The sequence below is a fragment of the Dendrobates tinctorius genome, unplaced genomic scaffold (genome assembly GCF_039654945.1).
Source record: "Dendrobates tinctorius isolate UK_male_01 unplaced genomic scaffold, ASM3965494v1 ptg000250l, whole genome shotgun sequence".
Lineage (NCBI taxonomy): Eukaryota > Metazoa > Chordata > Amphibia > Anura > Dendrobatidae > Dendrobates > Dendrobates tinctorius.
In genome coordinates, this window is record NW_027361917.1 from 43,650,696 (window position 1) to 43,677,253 (window position 26,558).

At 42.4% G+C, this 26,558-nt stretch overlaps 1 protein-coding gene across 5 annotated transcripts in view; it reads right to left on the reverse strand.

The window, feature by feature from the left end:
* Positions 1 to 26,558, reverse strand: part of PLEKHG1 (pleckstrin homology and RhoGEF domain containing G1) — a 335,313-nt gene that overhangs the window by 102,503 nt on the left and 206,252 nt on the right. The window contains exon 1 of one of the 5 annotated variants that reach the window (XM_073557655.1): positions 8,582 to 9,093. The exons of the other annotated variants lie outside the window; for them this stretch is intronic. Within the exon in view, the coding sequence (XP_073413756.1) occupies positions 8,582 to 8,591 (10 nt within the window). The 5' untranslated portion in view covers positions 8,592 to 9,093. Of the gene's footprint in view, positions 1 to 8,581; positions 9,094 to 26,558 lie in introns of those variants that run through there. 5 annotated transcript variants of the gene reach the window in all.

Genomic DNA, 26,558 nt, shown 5'->3' on the forward strand with positions numbered 1-26,558 from the left:
TGCAATTCAATAAATGTGTGGAAAACATCAGCCTGCACTCGGATGACAACTGAGTGCAGTCAGATTTCCAGGAATTGATAGAAGGAAGAAGATGGAGACATTTTTTTTCTTTGTCTTGTACCCATCAGAGAGAATCGGTTCACACTCTGATCACAGTGTTTAGAGAATGATTTGCAGAATCAGCCCGATTCGGATGAGAGAATCTACGCTCATCTGCCCTTATACTATTGTACAGGCGAGTATACACAGATTACTGTTGGCTTAAGCCGCATATTGCCCAACGTGGCATTAAACAATTAATCAGCTACAGGCTAGCCGACAGGTGGTTGTTTAACAGCCTGTTTATCCAGGCCGACCGCATTTACAATGTGAACAGGAAGATCAGTAATAGGTTGTTCTGGGTGCATAGGCCGCCATTGTGCTCAGCAGCGCAGATCCTGGTTACAAGGACAATGTGCTGCTGTGAACAGGATTTTTTAAGCAAGCCAAAAGGTCATTTCACCCAACAAATGAGCTTATTGATCAGTCATTGGACGGTCCGAAGCCGGTTTACGTTACAAGTAGAGATGAGCGGATTGCTTCACTCAACCCCGGTCCAGCTCAGTGCTCTCTGGCCGTGGACAGGAATGGTGCAAATTTCCGGAGCTTCCAGGTTCCACCGCACAGAGTTTGATTCACTGGCCTGGCGTGGTGTCTTCTGTGTGGCTAATTCTAAGATAAGCCCTGGAGGTAAGGAAATTCTTGCCGCTCCTGTCTGTGGCCAGTGTCGTGACCTGGACTGTGGACCAAGGTTGCGTAAAGTGATCCGCTCATCTCCATCTGCAAATTTATCTGAAAACAAGAATTCCCAATAACGTTGCACTATAAAGTGCACCCAAAGTGTAATATCAGTGCAATTTTATTATTATTATTATTATTATTATTATTATTATTATTATTTATTGTTATAGCGCCATTTATTCCATGGCGCTTTACATGTGAGGAGGGTATACATAAAAACAAGTACAATAATCTTAAACAATACAAGTCATAACTGGTACAGGAGGAGAGAGGACCCTGCCCGCGAGGGCTCACAATCTTCAAGGGATGGGTGATAATACAGTAGGCGAGGGTAGAGCTGGTCGTGCAGCGGTTTGGTCGATCGGTGGTTACTGCAGGTTATAGGCTTGTCGGAAGAGGTGGGTCTTCAGGCTCTTTTTGAAGGTTTCGATGGTAGGTGAGAGTCTGATATGTTGTGGTAGAGAGTTCCAGAGTAGGGGTGATGCGCGAGAGAAATCTTGTATGCGATTGTGGGAAGAGGAGATAAGAGGGGAGTAGAGAAGGAGATCTTGTGAGGATCGGAGGTTGCGTGCAGGAAAGTACCGGGAGACGAGGTCACAGATGTATGGAGGAGACAAGTTGTGGATGGCTTTGTATGTCATGGTTAGGGTTTTGTCATCATTTTTGTCATCAATTTTGTCATCATTAATGATCTATTCCAAACAACAAGGAGCGAAACCTATAATATCATAGACTTGCAAGCTGGAAGCCCCACTGACAAGGAGATGGGTGAAAATGTGACATCTGATGTGTGAAAATTGTATAAAGCATGAGCAGATAAACAAGGCCATTTGTGAGAGGTCAAAGTTCAATATGTAGCTACAGAACAAAGTACTTACACTGGAGGACCTTAAAAGGGGCCTGCTTTTCACTGACACCTAATGTGGCAAGGTGGCTAGAGAGGGTCAAGAAGGAGTCAAACAAAATTCATGGTCTAACAAAAAAAAGACAAATTCTCAAGCAGTGGGGATGGGGGGGCCACATATGAGTTATTAGAGTCCTATTGACATTATAGAAGAGCCACAAATGACATATAACGGTAATTTTGTGATACATGAAATGCATAACTGTAGTATTCAGGTGCTGGGATGCAGTAACACAAATGCTGCAGAGCAGGGGTTAACTATATTTAATTAGTCAACAGTAGGGAAACTCCGCAGGGAGATAGCAGGGTAAAAGGGTACAAAATTAAACTGAATAAACTGTTGTTTAACTAAACTGTCTCTGGCTAACAATTTCACTTATCGTGATTCCGCAGTCTGTCACTCGCTGAAGGTTCCGTGGGTCGCAGAATGCGGTCTCCGGTTTTGCCCGCTGAGCCCCTTGTCCATATATTTGTGGAGTAAGAGTGTAGAGCTCCCCCCAAGATTCCTCTCGGCGCGGATCTCCTTGAGCAGCCGCTGTGACCTGAAGGGCTGCACTGCAATGCTTCACCCTGTGTACGCCTCTCTGGACATCAACCGACGTTCATACTGCGATGCTCTGTCAATCGCATGCTCCCCTGCGCACCCGCCTGTTTCGATGAGTCCCTCACTATGCCACCCTTTCTCTTCACACCGCGGCCTGTCGCTCACCTCACAGCGATTGCGGTCTGTACCTCCTAGGCATTCTAGCGGGAAGACCGCTTCAGTTGCCACGCAACCCATTTGACCTCAAACCGACTGGCCACGCCCCCTTCACCCTGGTTACTGGCTCACTCCGGCTGCAATCCCCCCAGGAACAGGAGGTTCAACCCCAGCAGTTTTGGAACCGAGGCTTCAGCAGCCCGGTCCTCCCTTCTACATCGCCACAAGTGTGTATATCGTAATGCAGACTATAAACCTCTATGATGCCACCGTTTTACCTATGCCTATTGACTACAGCTTCCGGACTCCTCTCTCTATAGACACTGACATTACTGAGAAATGTTAGGAGGGGTGTTGAGCTCCTGCTCATATGGAGCCAAGGAATAAAACACAATTGTGTTGCAAAAAACGTATCAACTAAATACCCTGTTTTTGTTATCTTTTTACTAGCAATTGCTGTTTACTGTTATATATATATATTTTTTACACGTTTGTTATACTGTGTTTTTTCTGTGTTTCAGTCTTTGAGTGGTGTGAACACTGTCCTACCAACTTGTTCACTTTGTGCATGGCTCATGTGATTAATTACTGTAGTTTAATTTGCATTTCGGGGTGACAGACCCCCTTCAAAAGAAACGTGTCATTAGAGAATGACTTATCGTTTGAATGGGTCATATAATAAAGATGACCAGATATAGTCCAAAAGTCAGCTAGGTATTCGGCCATCACTTTTATCTGACTATTCGGATCTATAACAGATCGGTTTCAAACTGACATCTTGTAAAAGAATTAGCCTAAAAAAGTCATAAACCTATATTAGAAAACATGTTCAGAAAAATAAGACTTTACTTTGATCTAAATTCCCAAATCTATTTTGTTGGTTGATATCCCACTAAACCTGATCGTGATGACCAGTTCTGTAAGCTTATCACGTCTGCTCTTATAATAAAGGACAGATTAAGTGAACAGCCAGGGATTTATATGGGACTAATAGAAGTAACTGAAAATATGCAGTCCATCTTTATTATATCCTTTATTGTGGATAGGTATTTCTGAATCTGTACAAATTGGAAGGAAAAAAAATAAAAATAAAATTTGCTGTGGTTTTTCTTTCCGCATTCTGAATACAATGGCCTGGTCTCGATGAATGATCCTGGTAGAGATAGAGCCTCTTGCCTCTATAAGGAAATCTGTCTTCAAGTTTTTGCTACCTAATCTGAGAGCAGCATAATGTTTGAAAAGAGACCCTGATTCCATTATTTTATCACTTAGTTTACTGGGTGCAGCAGTTTTGACACATTCTTACATGTAACATGAAGCAGAGCTCAGGAAGCTGCCCCCGCCCACACCACAGCAATGATAAGGCCCTGGTGATAAAACCTTCAGTGTAAGTAAACAACAGCACACAGCCTGATATGTGACACACCATTGAATTATGTGTTTTAATCCCTAACTCATGCTGTTCTCAGATTACATAGCAAAAACCTGCTGACAGATTCTCTTTATTAAATCAAGTGCATTTTAAAAGAGGCGTGCACCTCCATGCAATTCGTCACAAGTCTTACTTCAGTTACAAACTACAGTAAGATTTATGCCACAAGGTACGCTACAACTTGTTATGAGCTAGATGAGAGGACATTGCCATGCCCCAACCATATCGTCCCACCACCATTTTAGAGGAGCTGGTTAAAACGGACATGAAAATGTCAAAAGCAGCAAAATTGACAAAAGTGGTGCAAATGTGGCACCCCTGAGGGTTCAGTCGCCACAGAGGTACTACACCACACCCAGAGGTGTGGTATCCCACTTCCCAGGTAAGGTGGAGGCACCTGACAGTACTCTAACACCTGCACCCAACACACACCCTATAGCAGCAGGGCATTTGGATGTACCCTACGGGAGGATGATCTCAACTCTGCCTGGGTGGTAAAGGGTGTTGGGAGGTGGGTGGAGCTAGTAGGATGAGAGCAGGAGAATAGAGCTTAGTGAGGAGTCCGCCCTGAGGGGAGGAAGTGGAAGGACATGTGTGAAGCAGCCCCTGGTGAAAGGAGCTGCTGGGATGGGAAAGACAGAAGGAAGTTCCCTGAAGAGGGAAGGGATCCTAGAGGCACGGGCAGCGACCATACTGTCCGTGGGGCTCGTTCCACGCTAGCTAATGTTGGGTGAAGGGATCAGGTTGCAGTATAGGGACTGGCCCTAAAACTAGTGGAGTGGACAACGGACTCAGCTAGATAAAACAGAGGCTCCAAGCATTGCAAGTTCTGCAGCCAAATACGCAATTATTCGCTGAAAAGGCAGACACATAGGATCCAGGGACCTAGAGGTTATTCCCGCCAAGATCCGAGTCTGCTGGCTTGGGACACTGCTTGTGAAGGTGCTGGAAGGAGGGAGGAAATCAGCACAGGGAGATTGCCTGGAAAGGAACACACTGAAGGGAGTTCTGGAAAGGTGTTTTCCATCTGCCTGGAATTTTGCTGGACCCCTGACCTGGAGGATGCAGCACCAAGCGGGAATTCGCGTACACAAGAACTGTGAGTAAAGCTTTGGAACTGCACCCAGCTGTGTTCTCTAATTCTTTCTGCAACACCTATTCAGCACTGCTACATCTACCACTACCAAATACAACATCTTTTCCATTACCACTGCCCTGGAACAAAAGCTCTGCCTGTGGAGAGCTATTCCAACTCTGCTGCATCCACACCATCCTTCCCAGAGGATCTGCACTGCAGCGCTGGTCACCTCTGACCAGAAACCACAGGCGGCGTCACAAACTTATCTACACATAGACTTTATCCCTCATCACTTCTTATTTTGTCATGGACACACAGGGCCACGGACCGGGTCACCACTGTTGTGAGGGGGTGCTCCACAAACACTTATGAATTTGGGCCACAGTGTCAGGATTAGGCCTTATAAACCCCAATATGACATGTATTGTATGTGTCCAGTTTCAGATCTAATTTTCCAATAGCAGCAGACAGTGGAAAGAGCTAAAAACTGCTGTTCCCAAACGATCTCCATCAAACCTCACTGAGCTCGAGCTGCTTGCCAAGGAAGAAAGGGCAAGAATTTCAGTCTCTCGATATACAAAACTGATAGAGACATACCCCAAGTGACTTGCAGCTGTAATCGCAGCAAAAGGTGGCGCAACAAAGGAAGTTAAATGGGCAGAATAATATTGCACGCCCCACTTTTCAGTTTTTGAATTTCCACAAAAATTTAAAATAACCAATAAATTTCGTTCAACTTCACAATTGTGTTCCACTTGTTGTTGATTCTTCACCAAAAATTTTAATTTAGTAACTTTATGTTTGAAGCATGATATGTGGGAAAAGGTTGAAAAGTTCCAGGGGGCCGAATACTTTCGCAAGGCACTGTACATGCAAATATTGCATTACCCTCATTCAAAAATGTGCTCATGTTTCTATGTAATGATACCCTTGGGAGTTTGTTAAATGAAAGGGAAAATGTTGCCTTTGTCTGTGTTGTGCCAAATATTGCTTGTATAGGGTGGTTAAAGGCCCACTCGGGGATTCATCTGTTCCCCAGTGTGCCAGTCCAAGCCCGACCACTGGAGCGAATCAGTAAGCTGAGCATCTCTTGCAATCTACGTTGGTCCTAGTCAATAGGCTGAATAATCCTATCCATGGAAAACCCCTTTATTTAATACAAGAACAGGAGCATCATGAGTCCAATGTACCCAACAAGCAAAAGCTTTGTTCTGCTCACTTCAGTACATATAACATTGTTTCAGCTGACCTCAGGTACCGGAGTAATGGCTAAGCTTTCCTTATTCCCATCCAAAGAAGCAGTTCGCTTTTGACCCTGTAAATCAAAAACTAGACAAAAACAAAAGACCTAACTCATGAAGTTGATTTTTTCATAATACTTACAATAAATCACCTTCAAATTTGGCACGTTTGTTTTTTTTTCTAGTTTAACAAGCTACACCAAAGTGGGTGGAGATGGGGCGAGAAAGGAAGCATTCAAGCCAGCTCGATAAATTCATTCATCAAAATTAGCGGCGTAACTTACTCCAGAAATGTGACTCCAGTCCCTGACTAGAGTAAAATTTCTGGCGGGAGGTATGTAAACACACACTGATAACAAGAGCCAAAATCATTAGTATGTAGTATGCGCCTAATAATGAATGAGGTGCATATTATTCCTGCTCTCCCATTATGGAAAAGGCTAGTCTTAATAAAATCGGGCTCCGATCACAGACAGACAGTCCTAAATCGGAACAAAATCAGAAATTAGTGCACGGACTGGCCGGCGACTCTCCAGTCTGAGCGTGACAGCTTCATGTGTTTCTATGCAAGTACGCAACTGTCATGCTCCGGTTGGGAGAGCAACCAGCCAGTCCGTGCACTACAATCCATCTCGCTCCGATTTATACGGCTAACTGCGCCCTCATAGTGGCTTACTGGCACCACACCCCTAGCGCCTTATCCGAATCTATGCCCCGTCAGATACAAAGCATAAGACATATACTTGGATTCTTATAATCATATCTCATAACCATGGGAGTAGATGTAAAATGACAAAACCAGACAGCATCAGTCTATTGTGTGACAGTACACAATTTCTTCTGGAAACGCAGGGGTGAATGGAGAATGTTGACAACTTGCGCAACATTTTAAAGCACTGCTAAATTGTGAATAATTAAGATAAGTGGAAAACAATTCCCATGACATTATAGATGTAATGCTGCATGAGGGCCATGGTACTCTATGAATAGGACAGTGTTCATATAGACAGATAAGAATCAAAACAGCAGCAGAGTGCAGCCCCTGCAAAGCACAAGACCACCAACCGGGCATGGGTGGAAAAAACAACCCACCCTTTAACACTCAAATCATAAAGTGTCTAAACAAAAGCTATCAAAGTAAAGTCACAGGCTATAAATAGGGGAGAAATACTGAGCGGTGGAACAGGGGTGAAAAGCAAGCAATAAAGTGATTAACAGGAGGCAAAACCTGGCACCATCATAGCAGACCACTATAAAACAGCGATATAAAGAGGTGTCAGCCAGGACAAGTGGCAGGAGGGTGTTGGACAGAAACAAGTGGCAAGCTGGCAAAAAAGGTTACCTCTTTGTGAGTATGTTCACATGTGGATTTTGCTGCTGATTTTGTAGTCAATTTGCATTTTGATGTTTGAATTCTCCACCTTGCAGACACCGCATGAAAATTGGTGAAAACTCATCTGAGACACAGAAAATGCACAATGTGAACATGGTTTAAAAAGAAAAAAAAAAAAAAAAACAGCTTTTTTGTTCATTTTAGAAAACCACACATTATAATAGAATCATAGGGACAGCACGATGGGTTCAAATCGCACCAAGGACAGCAAATGCAAAGAGTTTGTATGTTCTCCCCATGTTTGCGTGGGTTTCCTCCGGGTTCTCCGGTTTCCTCCCATACTCCAAAGACATACTGATTGGGAATTTAGATTGTGAGCCCCAACGGGGAGAGTGATGATCATATCATAATGTCTGTAAAGTACTGTGGAATATGGTGCTAGATCAGAGAGCAAAAGATATAACACATTATTGCAAACCCTTAAGTACTAAATGCTGCACCATAGGTACTAGTGGCCATAGCCCAGTACTATGCACTATATAGTTTACTATTTCAGTAGGCTCTATAGAGTCTTTCTACATCACTGAAAAATAAGGACCAGTGAGCAAATTGTACAACCGGGCAATAGAAATGCAAATGAACATGAACATTCCTGCAAATGTCTCTAATTAATACACTGCAGGAGGCGATGATGGCTCCGAAGCCACACGATCCTTGAATGCGTTCGCAAATAATTACTCATTTGCTACAAAAGATCATTGCGGCTAATCTTTAAAACGATGACAATTATGCCCAACAGGCGCCAGACCACGGTCTAGAAGAGAGAGCAAAATCTCAGTTTATATCCAAAAATAAGAAGTGTAACTACAAGGCGGATCTATTCCCATTAAACTTGCTCTTTTTTTTGTTTAAAATAGGATGAGGCAGAAGCGAGCTAACAAAGGGTCCAAACCGTCCATACTGTAACAGAGGTCGAGAGCAAAAGTTGTCCAATTTTAACCCAAACATAAAAGAATAACTAACTAGAACAGATACAAAGAACAATAAAAAGAAAAAAGAAAAATGGAACGTGCAAAAACGAGGTCGCCCTCCTACAATAAAGTCACTACTCACCTGTAGGCATTTTGGTGTCAGATCAGAAATGGGATCCGCTCACAAGGGACTATCCCGGTATTGTGTCTATTGGTTCATATCACTATGTCGTTCAGCCATAGGTGCGTTATAGTAAAAACGGAGTCAATTTTAACATTCCACGAGGATTTTAGAAAAGCTCAACTGTCTTCTCAGCTTTCTTCAAACCAACATAGGCAAATCCCCCTGGAGGAACTCTCCACAAGATAAGCAGAAACCATATGAGTGGTAAAAAGATACTCAACCTGTTTGAGATTGGAAAAGTGAATGCTCAGGCCTCCCCTCCCCCGGCCTATCCCTCCCACCGCTAAGAAAAGCTGCCAGTTCCCAATCCGTCTCTCTCGCCCAGCGCAGACATATTTGCAGCTGCCCAGGAACTTTTCCTAAGAGATGAACAATGCGGCACATTGAGCTGTGAGATGCAAAGTGCAGCGAAGGCTTGAAGGCCTAGCCAATGGTGTTATGCCTGTCAGCCCGGGCCTATGACAACAGCCATTAGGCGACATGCTCACTTTTCAAACCATAATCTCTGTGGAAACCTCTCTCTACCATTGTTCCGGCACAAAGCGACACATGTTAGAAAGGGAAAGGGTTCACTTGATTGTCCTGCCTTTTTCTATTCCACTCGCTCTAAAAAAAAAAAGGAATTCCATTTTAATGGTTAAAAAATGCGCTTCGCCCCAAAAGGTAAATGAGGCTCGTTAACATAATGCAGATTGATAATCGATTAATTCCCTGTGAATTATTAGCTTGGTTTTATTAGACAGTTAACATACAGTAAGCGTCAGTAAAAGCACTTAGGTCCTGCTCTTAAACGCTCTTTGTGGAAGCAATCAGGGATAATGGCCTGGGGTTTAATGTCTGTAAAGGACGCACTGACTGCTGGGTCCTCAGCTGTGAAGTGCTTTAGGCTGGAATCACACATGCCGTTTGCAATGCAGTTTTTTTTTTTTTCACCAAAAGCCAAAAATGAATTTAAAAAGAAATGACAAATATTAAGGAAAATACTTGTATGTAGAGTTGAGCGACTTTGGTCGGATCGGGTTTCATGAAACAAAATTTGTTTCAGATGAAACTGGTCCAACTAGGGCAAAAAAAGTCGGAGTTTCGTCCGAAACCCGACCCCAATGCAAGTCAATGGGAAATAAAAGTTGGCATTCAGTGGATGAATGTCGGACCAGTTTCATCTGAAACAAATTTTGTTTCATGAAACCCGATCCGACCAAAGTCGCTCAACTCTACTTGTATGTTGTATGTCCTTTTTATTCTGGATTCTCTTCTGGCTTCATAAAACTGCATTAAAATGTGTGAATAGTAATGAAAAAACCGCTATGGATATTGCTGCACATCCACTGCAAAACCTGAATGAAGCCATGAACACCGCAGATTATCTGGGCTGTCCCCTGAGGAAGCCATATTTGGATGGTGATACACATGGGACGGCTTGCTCTCTACACTCAGCCGTTGGGGTCTCTTTTATGACTAGTTTAATGTTTCTAGCTCCAGGATGGAGTAATATATTGTCAATATGGTAATCGCTCCTCCGTGTTCACTGCTCTTGGAATGATTTATATTTTCCTGCATTGTTATCACCCATTTATTCATTACTTCATCCTGCATGGTGGTTGCACTTGGTATTTATTGAACATGCTGCTATCTATACTTACTATAGTATATAATGATTGCATCTCATATAATATTTCAGTAGTTAGGTGTATAGGGAAGCGTCTGGCCTCAAATAAAATATTTTTAGGGGCCGAGACATAGAGCTTCATGCAGTTTTTAAAATGTTTTTAGTTTCTGTTACGGTAATTTGTTTTTTTTTCTGTTTGTATTAGGTTTCCTCATATATATGCTTTTTCTCTTTAACCCCTCTGCGCTGAAGCCCATTTTCATTTTTGCATTTCTGTTTTTTGCTCCCCTTCATCCCAGAGCCATAACTTTTATACTTTTCAGTCAATATGGCTATGTGAGGGCTATGCCAAATATGTGTATGTGTGATTTTTTTTATTGCTTTATTTTGAATGGGGCGAAAGGGGGATGATTTGAGCTTTTGTATTTCTTTTATTTTTGTAATATTTTTAGAAACTTTTTTTTTTTTTTTTTTTTTACTTTTAGCATGCTTCAATAGCCATGGGAGGCTAGAAGCTGCCATAGCCTGATCGGCTCTGCTACATACAGGCGATGCTCAGATCGCCTCTATGTAGCTGAATTACTGCATTGCTACGAGCGCCGACCACAGAGTGGCGCTCATAGCAATCCAGTATCAACAACCAGAGAGGTCTCTAGGAGACCTCTGGTTGTCATGCCGACGCACTGATGACCCCCGATCATGTGACGGGGGTCAGCGGTGCGCGTATTTCCGGCCCGACGGCCGGAAGCGCTTGTTAAATGCCGCTGTCAGAGTTTGACAGTGGCATTTAACTAGCTAATAGCCATGGACCGATCGCAATTCCACCTGTGGCTATTGCGGGCACATGTCAGCTGTTCAAAACAGCTGACATGTCCCGGCTTTGAGGTGGGCTCACCGCCGGAGCCCACTTCAAAGGGGGAGATGCGACATGCACCGCACTAGTACGGCAAATGTCGCAAAGGGGTTAAAGCACCACTTTAGTGGTTTTTATCAGCACGTGAGTGGTGCTTTTAACCCAAGCTCCCTGCCCCCAGTCTTATACTCACTCTCCGGCATTTTCACTGTTACCGCAGTTCATTTGCTGTACACTGCGATAACTTTACTGATGTCAGTGCTCGTCACGGTAGTCAAGTTCACACGCTACTCTCAGTGTGTTCCTGCGGCCACTCTGAGCGATCTCATTATTCACGTCACCACTCAACATACCTTCTGGTGGTAGAATAATTACGCTTGAATAACAACACCAGCCTGCAACTGTCTGCTTTCCCTCAGCTGGTTATTAAAAGTAAAGGGGACCCCATGCCATTTTTTTCATTTAAGTTTAGATTTATTAGCTAAATACATGCACAGTAAACTAGACACTACACTAATTATATATGTCACTGACTTTCTATCTATTCTGATACGTCACACTGTGAATTTACTGTGCGTGGATGAAATGTCGGGTTTCCTATGAGATGTGTGCGTAAAAATCAGACTGCACACAGTCCGTGTGTCTGGCGATTTATTTATATTTTGTTTCTCACACCCATTGATTTGCATTGCGAGTCTCATCTGATCTAAGTGGCAACTCGCAGCATGCTGCAATTATTTTTCTCAGTCCGATCCGCGCTGAGGAAAAATATTGCAGATGAACAGTGAACAACATTACTCAGAGTGCAATCCGATTTTTTTTTTTATTTGGATTGCACTTATCTGATTTATACACAGAAGAATATGAGCCCTTAGGCTATGTTCCCACAATGAGCTTTTGGTGAGTTTTTTAATGTTGTAAATTTTCTGAATTTCTGCACCCGTTAAGTAAAATAGGTTACTTACAATTTTTTTGAAAATCCACAGCATAAAAAAACTTATCAAAAACTCATTGTGGGAATGTAGCCTTATGTGTGAATCATCCCCATAGAAATGCAATAGATGCAAAAATCTGCAGGTAAAAAAAAAAAAAAAAAATGCTGCATTTCAGTTGCAGGTAAAAATGCATGCAGTCCGCAAATGATATTTTGTCAAAGTCAAATACAGAAACTATAAAAAAAAGAAAACAGCTTTATTTAAAACCTGACCCACCAAAGAGAGACAAGAACCACTGGGTCAAAATCCTGATAAAAACATGTAAAAAAACCGCAATGTAAAAATGTGAGTAACCTAATTTACCTAATAGGTGGAGAAAATCTTCACCATCAAACACTCATCAAATACTCATCATGGGAACGTAGCCTTATCAGAGACATCCGCTTCTTTCTCCACCAGGACTGATCATTCATTGTCAAAATGCTCCATACAGGAAAAGGTGTGAATACAGATTTTCCCATTACTGAGATAGGAGATTGCAGATAATAATAATAATCTTTATTTTTATATAGCGCTAACATATTCCGCAGCACTTTACAGTTTGCACACACATTATCATCACTGTCCCCGATGGGGCTCACAATCTAAATTCCCTATCAGTATGTCTTTGGAGTTGGTGCTCAAAGTTCTATGTCTAGGCGATTTGGTGGCTCTTTTTCAGGCACTCTAAAACCAAAATTATGAAATAAAAGCAACAAAACCAGCAGAAAAACATGCCAAACAAACACAGGTAAAATATATATTTTTTTTGTATTCCTTTTATGACAAAAAAAGTTAGAAAAAATATGTGAGTTATTGTGCTCTTATAAGACAATGTTAAATATGTTACACAGTATGATATTTTTCAACATAATTTGCTATTTCCCTCTTAAAACAAGAAAAATTCAGCGTCCATCTCACCTGCTTGATATTTATTGAGCATGTCACTGGTTTCCCTGGTGCAGATCTAGCAGTTCTCTGAATGCTGAGCTATGTATAAACCACCCGCACTGATTGGCAGCTCTTCTCTACACTGTGTATAGGCAGAAAACTGACAATCAATCAATTTTGGGGATGGGGTTATACAGAGCTCATGAATATGGAGGACTACAAGGCAGCAAATTTACTAGACATCCAGTGATAAACTGCTTATAAAACAGTGATTTTATCAAAATTGCAGCAGGCAGCCCAGTTAATAACACCGTTGGAATCAAGGTCCCTGCCCCTAAATTATTCTGCTTTCAGATTAGGTGGCAAAAAGTTGGTGAAAGATTCCCTTTAGGAGACAGACATATATGAATTATATCAATTTATGATTTTAAAATTGTTCTCATTTCTGTGAAGTATTTAGCACAATAAATGAGTAAGTAGAAAAAAATGGTTAAAAAGGTGTCCATGCGGAGTTGGATTTGCAATCTGGGTAATTGAAATATTTGTCTAAGTGATAATAATATTTGGATAAAGACGTTCCAAGGTCGAGCTTCACTTTAATGTCAAATGACGGAATGTTGCAGGAAAGTTATTGCGCTACATTCTTATATTGTAACACACAGCAAAAGAAGCTTATGCTCCACTGAGCCAGCTCTTAGACCATATGGTGCCTTCCATTACACTGCAAGAATGTTTTGCCTTATGTCATTTAGCTGAATAAGCCTTATATAAACATACTGGAGAGGTGAGCGGCGGAGTCAGCCTTCATTTGGTGGCAGCACTCAGAGCACATGCTCTATGTCACATAAGCTCTAAGATAACGTGACCACCCGCTACCCCACCTTTTAAGTACGCCACTCACAAATAGCACATTTTATACTTGTCATCTGAAAGCATGACTGAAATAATACATAGTATGAGCGTGAGGCTATGTTCACATATGGCGTTTTTTTGGGGGTTTTTGCGGCGGTTTTAACCGCGCGATTTTGCCGTGAAAATGTGAAAAATAAGCATCCCATGCATTCCTATGGGATTCCGCAATGCTGTGCTAATGCTGCGGTTTTTTCCACGGCGGAATCGCTTTGTGGTAAAAAATGCAGCATGCTCATTAATTTAGCGGAATCGCGGCGATCCCGCACCCATAGGAATGCATTGTTCTGCTTTCCGCATGTGGCTGTGCACACCATGCGAAAAGTAAGCAGAACATTTGCGGATGGTACCCACGGTCCGGAGGGCTTTGGGTACCATATCCCTGTAAAAAATAGAATTTAAAATAAAAAATATTGTTATTCTCATCTTCCGACGTCCCGCGAAGCCTTCCTGCCTCTCTCCACGCTCCCGGTCCCAGTAATCCTTTGCGAGCGATGATATCAGTTCTCGCGGGATCGCAAAGTCTTGCGGTCATTCGCACGACGTCATTGCGAATGACCGTGAGACGTCGCGATCCCGCGAGAACGATCGTCATCGTGGTAATTCTCGCAAAGGATTACTGGGACCGGGAGCGTGGAGAGAGGCGGGAAGGCTGCGTGGGACGCCGGAAGGTAAGAATAACAATATTTTTTAAAATTATTTTTTACATCCTATCTTTTACTATTGATGCCACATAGGCAGCCTCAATAGTAAAAAGTTGGTTACACTCGTCAAACACTATGTTTGACGAGTGTGACCAACTGGTCAATCAGTTCTCCAAGCGATGCTACAGATCACTTGGAAAACGCCAGCAATTCTGCAAGCTAATTACGCTTGCAAAATGCTAGTTTTTCCGCGGGAAAATCGCAGGAATTTAAAATGCGATTTTCCCGCGGAATGGAATTCCGCTACGTGTGAACGTCGCCTTATAGTCATAACGTGTTCTCAATGAGAAGTGCTAAGAAACACACATTCAGGCTACGTTCACACGTAGCGGAACTCTCCCGTAGAAATTACCGTGGCAAAATCGCGTGGTTAAAACCGCAGCAAAAACGCGAAAAAAACGCCACGTGTGAACATAGCCTAAATCACCCATGGTTCACTGATGGAACATCAAGGCAATGTGTGACAATTAGGATGGACAACTAGGATTTTTTTTTTAGACTGTCCATAAATCTGGCCATGCTCTTCAGGTATGATGGAACTAGCAGATGGACAATGAGACATCTTAGGCAAGGTTAGCACACATACAGTTCTCTCCTCTGAGCTCTGTGTCGGGGTTTTGGCTGGAAACCCCAAGGAACAAGATTCTAACAGTAGCCCCGATGGAGCCATTGACTTTTATGGGACCCATACAGTCATCCTGGACACCGTGTTTCAATTTTGGTAGATATCATCTTTTTCAGACGTACAAAACAAATATGGTCTACCACATTTTTCTGCATGTCTGAAAAAACAATCACTGTTTGAATGAAGGCCAGTGTCCGAAGTGACTAAAATCAGTGACCAGTTCTGTCAGGGTTTTCGTCAGGATTATGTCTTCTAATGGCTTCTGTGGAAAATATCAACACTACAGACAAAACCTGGCTTTGACCTAGTGTAGGAAGGAAATTCTTTATCAAGGTAATGTAAGATGAGTGGAGTCATCTTCCTGTGGGATGCCCCTTCTGCTCCAAAAAAGATTTACTGTCTGCATCTATCAAATGACAAGACTCCCTGTCTTAGTGGCATCACAGTCTTGTCAACTAATAGACCAAATCTATGTGATTGTATTGAAGCAACAGAAGGCTCAGAAGAAGTGATAGAAGATGACTCCTTGTCATGGACCAAGATGGGAGGGTGTGATCTGGAGAATAGATTGAAAACAAGTAAAATTAACCATCTCCATAGAGCTAAAGGCTCTGTTAGATTGGTAAATTGGAGGTTTTAGTTGGGAACATTACCTTTAAAGTCGCCACACATAAGGCACTATTAAATAACATTAGAGCCATACGACTGAAATGTGTGTAAAATTTTGATCAGATCCCTCATAATAATTTCCCTATAAAATGATCCTCGGCTTTCTATTTGTAGAGGTCAATAAAAAAAATGTCTTCTAAGAAAATCCTCAGTTACCAGCATTTTACTTCGTGTTTTCAGTCATGTGAACAAACAAGGTGACAGCTGTATAGTTTCTGCCAGAAGTAGGACTGAATCCTAATAGTGGGATGCAGGGAAGACCCTCCAAATCTAAAGCCTCCCTGCTTCCTTTTTTATGAGATATGGAAGACACTATGGCTCTCCCAAATGATTGTGAGAAATAGATCTCCCATGGTGAAGATTTTTCTAATCTCTTACAGTTGGTGATTGTCCACATGTCAGTACCCAAGTTCCCAACTATAAATTACTATTATGCTATCAATATAATAGTGTTAGAATAGCTCTTGGAAGCCACTATATGATCAGGTAAAGATCTGTATTTCTCCTTTAGGTTGACTGCACCCTTTCTCCTCTTTGTTGGTTTGTTCAACTCCACTTGACATCATTATTAACTTGGTAAGGATGTATTCACCTGCTTCTATCAAAATGTATGACCCCTTGTCTTGTCATAAAGGCATCTAGCCTGGGACAATGAATCTAGAGCTTAACAAGATGGCACTCTTTTTTTTATTCATTAAATGTGTGTGTGTATAAATGTATGTAATGTAGTGTGAGGATATTACGTTACTCATCTACCCCTGCTCTCTCCGGTGTCCAGCGCCATTCTTCTCCTCTTCTCAGTGACGTCTAGACACTGGAGAGAGCACCAGCAGGTGATTTAAATAACCGCTTTTTGCATTTTCTTCATTGTGTTAGAAATGCATAGAATTTAGTGTCCTGGAAAATGATGTTGAGATGCCCTCATGCTTTTCTGCTCCATATATTATTGCTTTTTTGTTGCAGCCAAATTTCACTTTAGAGTTAATAATGATGGCAGCAGATGTTAATTAAATGCGAGGTGTACAATAATGCTCTGCTATGATATTATTTGGGTTATCAGCTAGTAGGCTGCTGCAGCCAGTCCATATGTAGAAGTCAAGCGTGATGCCACACTGCCCCTGATAAAGAAGGAACTCAGGCTACAAAAACAACGTGATAGTGTGACATTTGTTAGGGAGTGATACAACTGAATAGAGAACATTGTCTGAGGTCACGTGCACATGTTGAGTATTTGGTGAGGGTTTTTTTTACTTCAGTTTCTGTAAGCAAAAACCAGTAGAGGAACAATCAGAGGAAAATTATAATAGAAACATGTCACCACTTCTGTATTTATCCTGGGTTTGGCTTACAAAACCGGAGGTAAAAAATCTCACAAAAATACTCAACGTGTGCACATGGCCTAACTAAGATGAACAACTAATAAAGCACCAAGTCCTGATGGTGAAATTGCCAGGCAGGGTAGACGTTTCCAACTTGTCTAATGGGTTGTGAGCTACATTTTTGAGTGCCAAACAAGAAAATCAGAACAGAGTACATTCTAATAGCAAATCAGTTAAAGTCCTCTGACTTTATGTATAGGACTTGGGAAATACCCATATGGACACTCCTCAGTATCATTATATACAAGAAAACATGGATTAAAAGTCCAATTATTTTGTGCAAAAACATATAAATTTTTTATTAATCAGAAAAGGACATAAACATGATAAAATTTGTATCCAGACAAGGCAGTTTATATGGAGGGGGATGGATAAACAGACATGTGGGTCACTCAGTTTGTATCACATAGAGAGGTGGAAGGAGCAGTCATGAGAAGTATAGGTATATCCCATTTCACAAAGTGCTAGTGCTTCAAATAGCCTAAGTGCATTAGTGCAGAGCCAGAAAAATAGTCAAGTTCTACCCAAAAGTGCAGGATCCATAAGGTGCTCTAAAGCAGTACATTGCACCACTTCCTGACTGCCTCCAGAATAAGGAATAGCTCATACCGACAGTTCCACAGAGAGACAGCACAAGGGCTGCTCTGATACCATGATTAAACCTCTTAGCTGAAACATGTTGTTTGTTCATCCCAGGTTGTGGTGATCAGGATCCATGTCTGTTGTAATGTACTACTGTACCGAATAAAAGTTTTTAAATTTTTTTTTTTTTTACAAAAAAAGATAACTTTCCTTCTTGATTTCATCGCTGGAGGTTTCTTCCCCCACCTTTTCCTATTTCGCCAAAGTCCAAGACTGAGACGGATCTGAGCAATGTTACTTCATCCGGCAAGGTGCTGCAACATATGGTGAGCTGACGTTTTTCCCCACTTTTTTCCCTCTTTTGTTTTCCCTTTATAAAAGACTCCTGTCCACAGACTCAATTAATCACTCAGACTCTAACCTTGACAACATGGGTAAGACCAAAGAACTTTATAAGGATGTCAGGGACAAGCTCATAGACCTGCACAAAGCTGGAATGAGCTACAAAACCATACGTAAGATGCTGGGTGAGAAGGAGACAACTGTAGGAGCAATAGTAAGAAAATGGAAGAAATACAAAATGACTGTCAATCAACATCTATCTGGGGGACAATGCAAAATGATGAAAGTGAGAGCTCAGCCTAAAACTACATGGGGGAACTTGTTAATGATCTGAAGGCAGCTGTGACCACAGTCACCAAGAAAACTATTGGTAACACATTACGCCGTAAAAAATTAAAATCCTGCAGTGCCTGCAAGGTCCCCCTGCTCAAGAAGGGACATGTGCAGGCCTGTCTGAGGTTTGCCAGTGAAGACCTGGATGATTCCGTGAGTAATTAGGAGAAGGTGCTGTGGTCAGATGAGACAAAAATTGAGCTCTTTGGCAGTAACTCAACTCGGTGTGTTTGGAGGAAGAGATATGCTGCCTATGATCCAAAGAACACCATCCCCACTGTCAAGCATCGAGGTGGAAACATTATGTTTTGGGGGTGTTTCTCTGCTAAGGGCACAAGGCTACTTCACCGCATCAATGGGAGAATGGATGGAGTCATGTACTGTAAAATCCTGAATGACAACCTCCTTCCCTCCACTAGGACATTAAAAATGGGTCTTGACTGGGTCTTCCAGCAAAACAATGACCCTAAACATACAGCCAAGGCAACAAAAGAGTGACTCAAAAAGAAGCACATTAAGGTAATGGAGTAGCTTAGCCGGTCTTCAGACCTTAATCCCATAGAAAAGTTATGGAGGGAGTTGAAGCTCCGAGTTGCCACGTGACATCTTCAAAATCTTAATGATTTAGAGACGATCTGCAAAGAGGAGTGGACCAAAAATGCTCCTGAAATGCGTGCAAACCTCATCATCAACTACAAAAAATGTCTGACTGCTGTGTTTTGCCACCAAGTATTTAAGTCTTCTTTGCCAGAGGTATCAAATACTTATTTCTCACTGCAAAATGCAAATAAATTTATATAATTTATGTAATGAGATTTTCTGGATTTTATTTTTGATATTCTGTTTCTAAATGATAAAATTAACCTACCCTTAAAATTATAGACTGTTCATGTCTTTGTCAGTGGGCAAACTTACAAAATCAGCAAAGGATCAAATACTTATTTTCCCCACTGAAGGTTTGCACCTTGTAATAATCAGGAGAGTAGCTCCAACAAGTTGAAAGCATTAAATGTGTACAGCAGCTTTTGCAACCATAAAGATCTTTGCTCACTGTAATTGGCAAGCTTGTGCCTCATGTTAACTTCTACACTCTTCCCTCACTACTCTGCTTTAAGTGTTCGCTTTCAGTATCTACATGCATAACCAGCTACTACCCAACTTGCTTACTAAAAGCCTCCACGGAGGATACATACATAGAAGCCACTGAATATCTTGTCTGTGGATAAACAAGTCTTTAAAAGTATGCTGTCAGAGACTATGTTGCTGTAGTAAAACATATGGCACATACAGCTCTACAGTTGTTTAACTAAGTAATAGTATTTTGTATATGCAGACCCGTAATGACTGTCCAAGCTCATTAGACACATATACGGTACATGCAACGAAAGGGCACCTGAAGGGATAAAAGGACTCACGTCTTGTACATTCATTATCATGGGAAAGGCAGCTTAAAAAATGTGAAGAACTTAACACCCTTTTGGCAGCAAGGCAGTTGTCCTATATAAACAGATCTACCAGAAGGCTGGCCATTGTGCAGACTGATGAGTCTAACAGCTGAGATATTGGGTACAATGTAAATACACATGTCAGAGTATAAACCATATACTAAACCTAAAAAAAATTGATGCAATTAAGGTGCAGGAATAACATTTTAGGGAGCAATGTATAATCTTTTTCACTTTTTCTTTAATTTTGTTACATTTCTTGTTCTAAGGCCATCATACGTATTAAACTAAAGTCGTCCGAACCCGTCAAGAGTGACAGGTTTAATGGACGGTCTTATGTGTATGGGCGGTGCCGATCAACTGATGGTCAGGGGAGATTTCTCTGACGGCAGTGAGTGTGGACTCATTGCACAACTGGCCAGGCTTACCCTATGTGGCTACCTGGTCCTCACTAGAGCCTAGGATGGTGAGATTAGGCATTGACCGTTAGGGTAATCACCAGGTGCCACTACAGGGCAGTACCCAGATTTGAAGCAGCTAATCAAAGGGTCAGAGGCGCAGATGCGAAGTACAGAGGACATAAACAGAAAAGAGGTCAGGAAGTCCAAGGTTGGGGCGGGAATCATAGGTTCAGAACATGAAGCTGGGGTCAGGAGTGGTGAGGTCAGGCAAAATGAGTGCACAAGTCAGGTCAGTAATGGGAGAGTCAAAAACAGGAATGCACTAAGATAGGGTACTAGGAAGGAACTGCAGCTAGGAACCTCAGGTCAGGCCAGGTGTAGATGGAGGAGCTGCCTAATATATCCCCTGCTGGCACTGGATGGGCCAGGGAAGCAAAAAACCGCAGGATACAGCAGAGATAAATTTCTGCAGAGTCTGGCTGTGCTGTGCCTCCCTATAGCCAGGTAGAGGCAGAAGGAAAGGGCGGCACAGTGGCTCAGTGGTTAGCACTGCAACCTTGCAGCGCTGGAGTTCTGGGTTCAAATTCCACCAAGGACAACATCTGCAAGAAGTTTGTATGTTCTCCCTGTGTTTGCGTGGGTTTCCTCCCACATTCCAAAGACATACTGATAGGGAATTTAGATACCTGTCACCAGGAATTTCTCATGTATTTAGAACAGCAATGATGTAGGACCAGAGACCCTGATACCAGCAATGCATCACTTAGTAGACTGCTTGTTGGGCCACGTGCACATGTTGAGCATTTGGGGAGTTTTTACCTCCGTATTTGTAAACCAAAACCAGGAGTAGAACAATGAAAAAAGTTATAATAAAAAAAGAAAAGTTATAATAGAAAAGTGATAATAGAAACACGTCACCACTTCTGGTTTTAGCTTATAAACACTGAGAAAAAAAAACTCACCAAAAATTCAACATGTTCACGTGGCCTTGTAGTTTCAATAAAATCAGTGTTTTATCAGAAGGATAGTTGCCTTGTTAAATGTAGTCCTCCTGCTCCCTATAACTTTGCCCCATCAGTGATCAGTACCTTTCTGCCAATGCACAATGTAAACAGAAAGCTAAAAAAATCTGTGTGATATGGGTGTAGTTATACAGGGCTCAGGATTCAGAGAACTGCTATATCTGCAGAAGAGAAAACAGAGATTTTATGAAAACTTCATCAAGCAGCCCAGTAAGTGACACATCGCTGGAATCAGGACATCACGTTGCTCTCGGATTACATAGCAATAACCTGGAGACAGACCCCTTTAACTCAGTAAGAGAGGGTTTATGAAGCAGCTTAACATAAGGTATATGGTTGATAATTTGGGGTTAAACCTGGGCAATAACAATGAAAGGTAATAAAACCCTAAAAAGTATAGTACAATAGTGTGAGGAGGAGGACTCCCAGACAGTGAATGGGCAGGTACCCAGGGGACCGCCATCAGGGTTCCTGAGGGAACGATATTGGGAGGACAGTAAAAGGAAAGACTCGACTGAAGTTGTCAGGGAAACAGGGGGCGGGGCAAGCTTAAAAGGAGCAGGGGGCGCGCTGAAGTGGCAGTTGACAGAGAGCAGGACAACAGACAGGAAGCCGTGTGAGACAGAGAGGACCGAGGGAGCGGACGGTGTGTTGTGGAGAGACCGAAAGGGGCCTGTGAAAGGAAAGCTGTGGACTCACCGACTAGTGACACTTGAGAGACTTGCACTGGCGGCCGCTCCCCGCGTACGGTCACATACAGCCACTCCCACTGCTTCCCACCCTGTTGTGACAAGGCGGCTACCTCAGGTGATAGCTGCGATGACAGACCCTTCCTTTGCAGCGGTCAGGACACTGCCCCCCTGCCTTCTCCCACAGCTGCGGCCCTGTCATCACCGGCCCCAGGGGGCGTCACCTCGCTACAGGCGGCAGTAGAGGCCCCCGTCCGGTTTGCTAAAGGACCCTGAGCAGAGGTTGGTGAACGGTTATATTTAGAGACTGCGTCATTACCGCGCCCCCATCAGCACCATTTCTTCAGGGCCTGTTGCGCCCCACTGGCACCTTTCTTCAGGGCCTGTTGCACCCCACCGGCATTGTTTCTTCAGGGCCTGTTGCGCCCCATCGGCACCGTTTCCTCAGGGCCTGTTGTGCCCCACCGGCGTTGTTTCTTTAGGGCCTGTTGCGCCCCACCGGTACAGTTTCTTCAGGGCCTGATGAGCCCAAACCTTCCTGGAAGATCGAGGCGTCAAGGTCGCCGCATCAACGACCTCTAAGCGGCCGCATCTGCAATCCCGAGCGACACATGGAAGGATAAGTGGACTTTAGAAAATAAGTGTTATAGTTTGGCCATAGTCTGGCCTCCGTCACCCGGACTAGCCGGGTTACTCGCAGTTACGCAAAAAGTACTGTTTAGTTCATTGAGTCCATGAGAGGACAGATTGCTTGTTCCCCCGTTTCGTCTGTTCAGTATAGCCCTAGTGGCTTCAATTTATAAAAGTTTATTATACAAGTCATACCCTGTCTCGTGTCTTGTCACTGCATCCTGAGAACCTGCTTGAACCCTACAATAGCTTTGGAGGATACATATAATATTTCTATTACGAATATTGTTAAAAATGCACTGCAATGAATGAAGTAAGATGAAAATCGAGAACTCAGCGGCACCGCTCTATGCGTTGCAGCATCCACCTTATTGGTTAATATAATTAAATGCTCTACTTAGTAAATTAGATTTCCTGTAAAGGCACTCTGCTTGAGTAAGATCTGAAGTAATTGTCTCTTAGGCTCCAGCAACTCCATCTATTCAGGGAGACAGAGCAAGCAATCAGCGAGCACAGTGGGAGGTTTATAGTATAACTGCAGGCGCCTGTCATTGCCACTTTATGCATCATAAAAGGAAAACAAAAACAGTTTGTTACAACTATTGCTCACGTCTTATTATTGATCATCAGAAACCCAGAAGAGTCATCATTCACAGAAGAAAAAGTAGAAAAGAGGCTATGGCAAAAACGAGTAATTGCTTACAAAGAACTAATAAAAAAAGGCATGCGAGGAGGAATAAATAGTTGGCCTTAAATATTTCTAGCAGACAAAAATAAATCCCATTGCTATGAAAACAAGTATTAACTTTAAGGTTAGGGACTTCAGCAGAAATGGATGCAGACACCAGAGAGTTAATGTGCACAAATGGTATATAGACCACTTATTCTCCCACAAGTGTTATACATTTGGTACATCTTGGGTTGTCCACAGTCATAAACTGAAACCTTGATTTTCACTATAAGGCCGGGGTCACACTCGCGAGTGCAATGCGAGAAACTTGCGCAAGTCTCTTGCCTCATTACCCGGCACTGCCGCCAGCGGTTTGGACCGGAGCGTTTAGCTGCATAGAAATACATGCAGCCACACACACACCGGTCCCGAGTGCCGGTGGCATTGCTGGGTATTGAGGCGAGAGACTCGCGCAAGTTTCTCGCATTGCACTCGCGAGTGTGACCCCGGCCTAATTGTGGCTATTTTCTAGTCTAGCGTATGGTAGGACCATAACTGGCCCATCAACTAATCCTCTCCCACCTTTTATAAAAGTAGCAAGAGCGATGTAAAATATAAAATCACAAATGTTTCACAAAACAGGTATAGAACAAAATGTGCACTTTTTTTTTAATAACAAACCCCTCCCCCCAGAAATATCTTAATAAATAGCTTAAATGATTTCCGCCATAGTTTTGAGGCTATGAATGTTCTTAAGGGATTGTCCATGACTGGATAACCCCTAAATCTATCCTCACCTCACAGATTAGCATTTCTCCTCTGTTCTGAGCTCTATTTCCACTCTTGATCTCCTGACAAAAACAATATTATGCGCCCGCTGCAGCTAATCAACTGTTGCCGATTGACTGCAGCCTTCATATTTCCGTCCATGAAGGAGAAACATTAGAGTGAAAAATCACATTAAACCTATCAGCATTTTCTTTTGTAAGTTAATTTATATTTTTTGACAGAAAGCTTTAAGCTGAATATTCCATATGATATTAAAAGTAATTTACTGCTAAAATCCATATGTTATTGTGCTTTTGAATATTTTGCATGTTAAAGATTTTGGTTGTTTCACTAAGATGTCAATCATGCTAATAAGTCAGTACCGCCATCATTCAGCCGTTTATATAGTTCAGTGCTAAATTTGACTTATTTTATTTCCCATGCATTTTCCTTTACCTATAATTGTATATTATAAGACAAAAGTTACACATCCAATAACAAATAGCCAAAGGCATAAAATAACTTCTTTCTTCTGCTAATAAAACATTTGTTATTTACTTTTCTTAATAGCCAGTGCCAAATTTTGATATAAGAGTGCAAATTAAAAATGCAGCAGGGGGTTGTGATGAAACTGCAGAGGCGGTGAAACGCGCGTCAAGGTCTGGTTACACACCATTTATCCTACTCATCATGGCAACAGGTAATGGATCCTAGGATCTGTTGATATTACTCCATTTTGGTAATGGGGGTTAACTCACTGTGACTATTAGTTCACTGCAACTATACATATTTTTGCGCATATATCTTTGACTGTGCGGCCTCAAATCCACCTATGAGCATCTACACTCACTGGCCACTTTATTAGGTACACCTGTCCAACTGTGTGTTAAGACTTAATTTCTAATCAGCCAATCACATGGCGGCAACTCAGTGCATTTAGGCATGTAGACATGGTCAAGACAATCTCCTGCAGTTCAAACCGAGCATCAGTATGGGGAAGAAAGGTGATTTGAGTGCCTTTGAACGTGGCATGATTGTTGGTGCCAGAAGGGCTGGTCTGAGAATTTCAGAAACTGCTGATCTACTGGGATTTTCACGCACAACCATCTCTAGGGTTTACAGAGAATGGTCCGAAAAAGAAAAAAAATCCAGTGAGCGGCAGTTCTGTGGCCGGAAATGCCATGTTGATGCCAGAGGTCAGAGGAGAATGGGCAGACTGGTTCGAGCTGATAGAAAGGCAACAGTGACTCAAATTGCCACCCGTTACAACCAAGGTAGGCAGAAGAGCATCTCTGAACGCACAGTGCGTCGAACTTTGAGACAGATGGGCTACAGCAGCAGAAGACCACACTGGGTACCACTCCTCTCAGCTAAGAACAGGAAACTGAGGCTACAATTTGCACAAGCTCATCGAAATTGGACAGTAGAAGATTGGAAAAACGTTGCCTGGTCTGATGAGTCTCGATTTCTGCTGCGACATTCGGATGGTAGGGTCAGAATTTGGCGTAAACAACATGAAAGCATGGATCCATCCTGCCTTGTATCAACGGTTCAGGCTGGTGGTGGTGGTGTCATGGTGTGGGGAATTTTTTCTGGGCACTCTTTGGGCCCCTTGGTACCAATTGAGCATCGTTGCAACGCCACAGCCTACCTGAGTATTGTTGCTGACCATGTCCATCCCTTTATGACCACAATGTACCCAACATCTGATGGCTACTTTCAGCAGGATAATGCGCCATGTCATAAAGCTCGAATCATCTCAGATTGATTTCTTGAACATGACAATGAGTTTACTGTACTCAAATGGCCTCCTCAGTCACCAGATCTCAATCCAATAGAGCATCTTTGGGATGTGGTGGAACGGGAGATTCGCATCAGGGATGTGCAGCCGACAAATCTGCGCCAACTGTGTGATGCCATCATGTCAATATGGTCCAAAATCTCTGAGGAATGCTTCCAGCACCTTGTTGAATCTCTGCCACGAAGAATTGAGGCAGTTCTGAAGGCAAAAGGGGGTCCAACCCCTTACTAGCATGGTGTACCTAATAAAGTGGCCAGTGAGTGTATATCAGCAACAACATTAAACATTATCTAGTTATTGATAAGGACTACAACCTTTTTATTATAACTTTATGCTGATATCCATGTTCATGGTGCTATTTGAGAATTAATTTCAGTACGATATAAAGGTCTGACCTCTTAGTATTTCTGTCACTGTCTACATGTTCCATGTATGATAAAGAGTACCAGGCCTGTCATTTTAAAACTATATTTTGTATATTAACTTTTATTAGCATTATGTAATAAAATGTTGTATATTTTAATAAAGACATTGCATATTCGGCTTTCTATGTTTTGATGATTCAATTATGAGCAATTGTGGTCATCAACACTACTTTGTTAACACCAGACATGTGGTGTTAACAAAGTTTGGTATAAA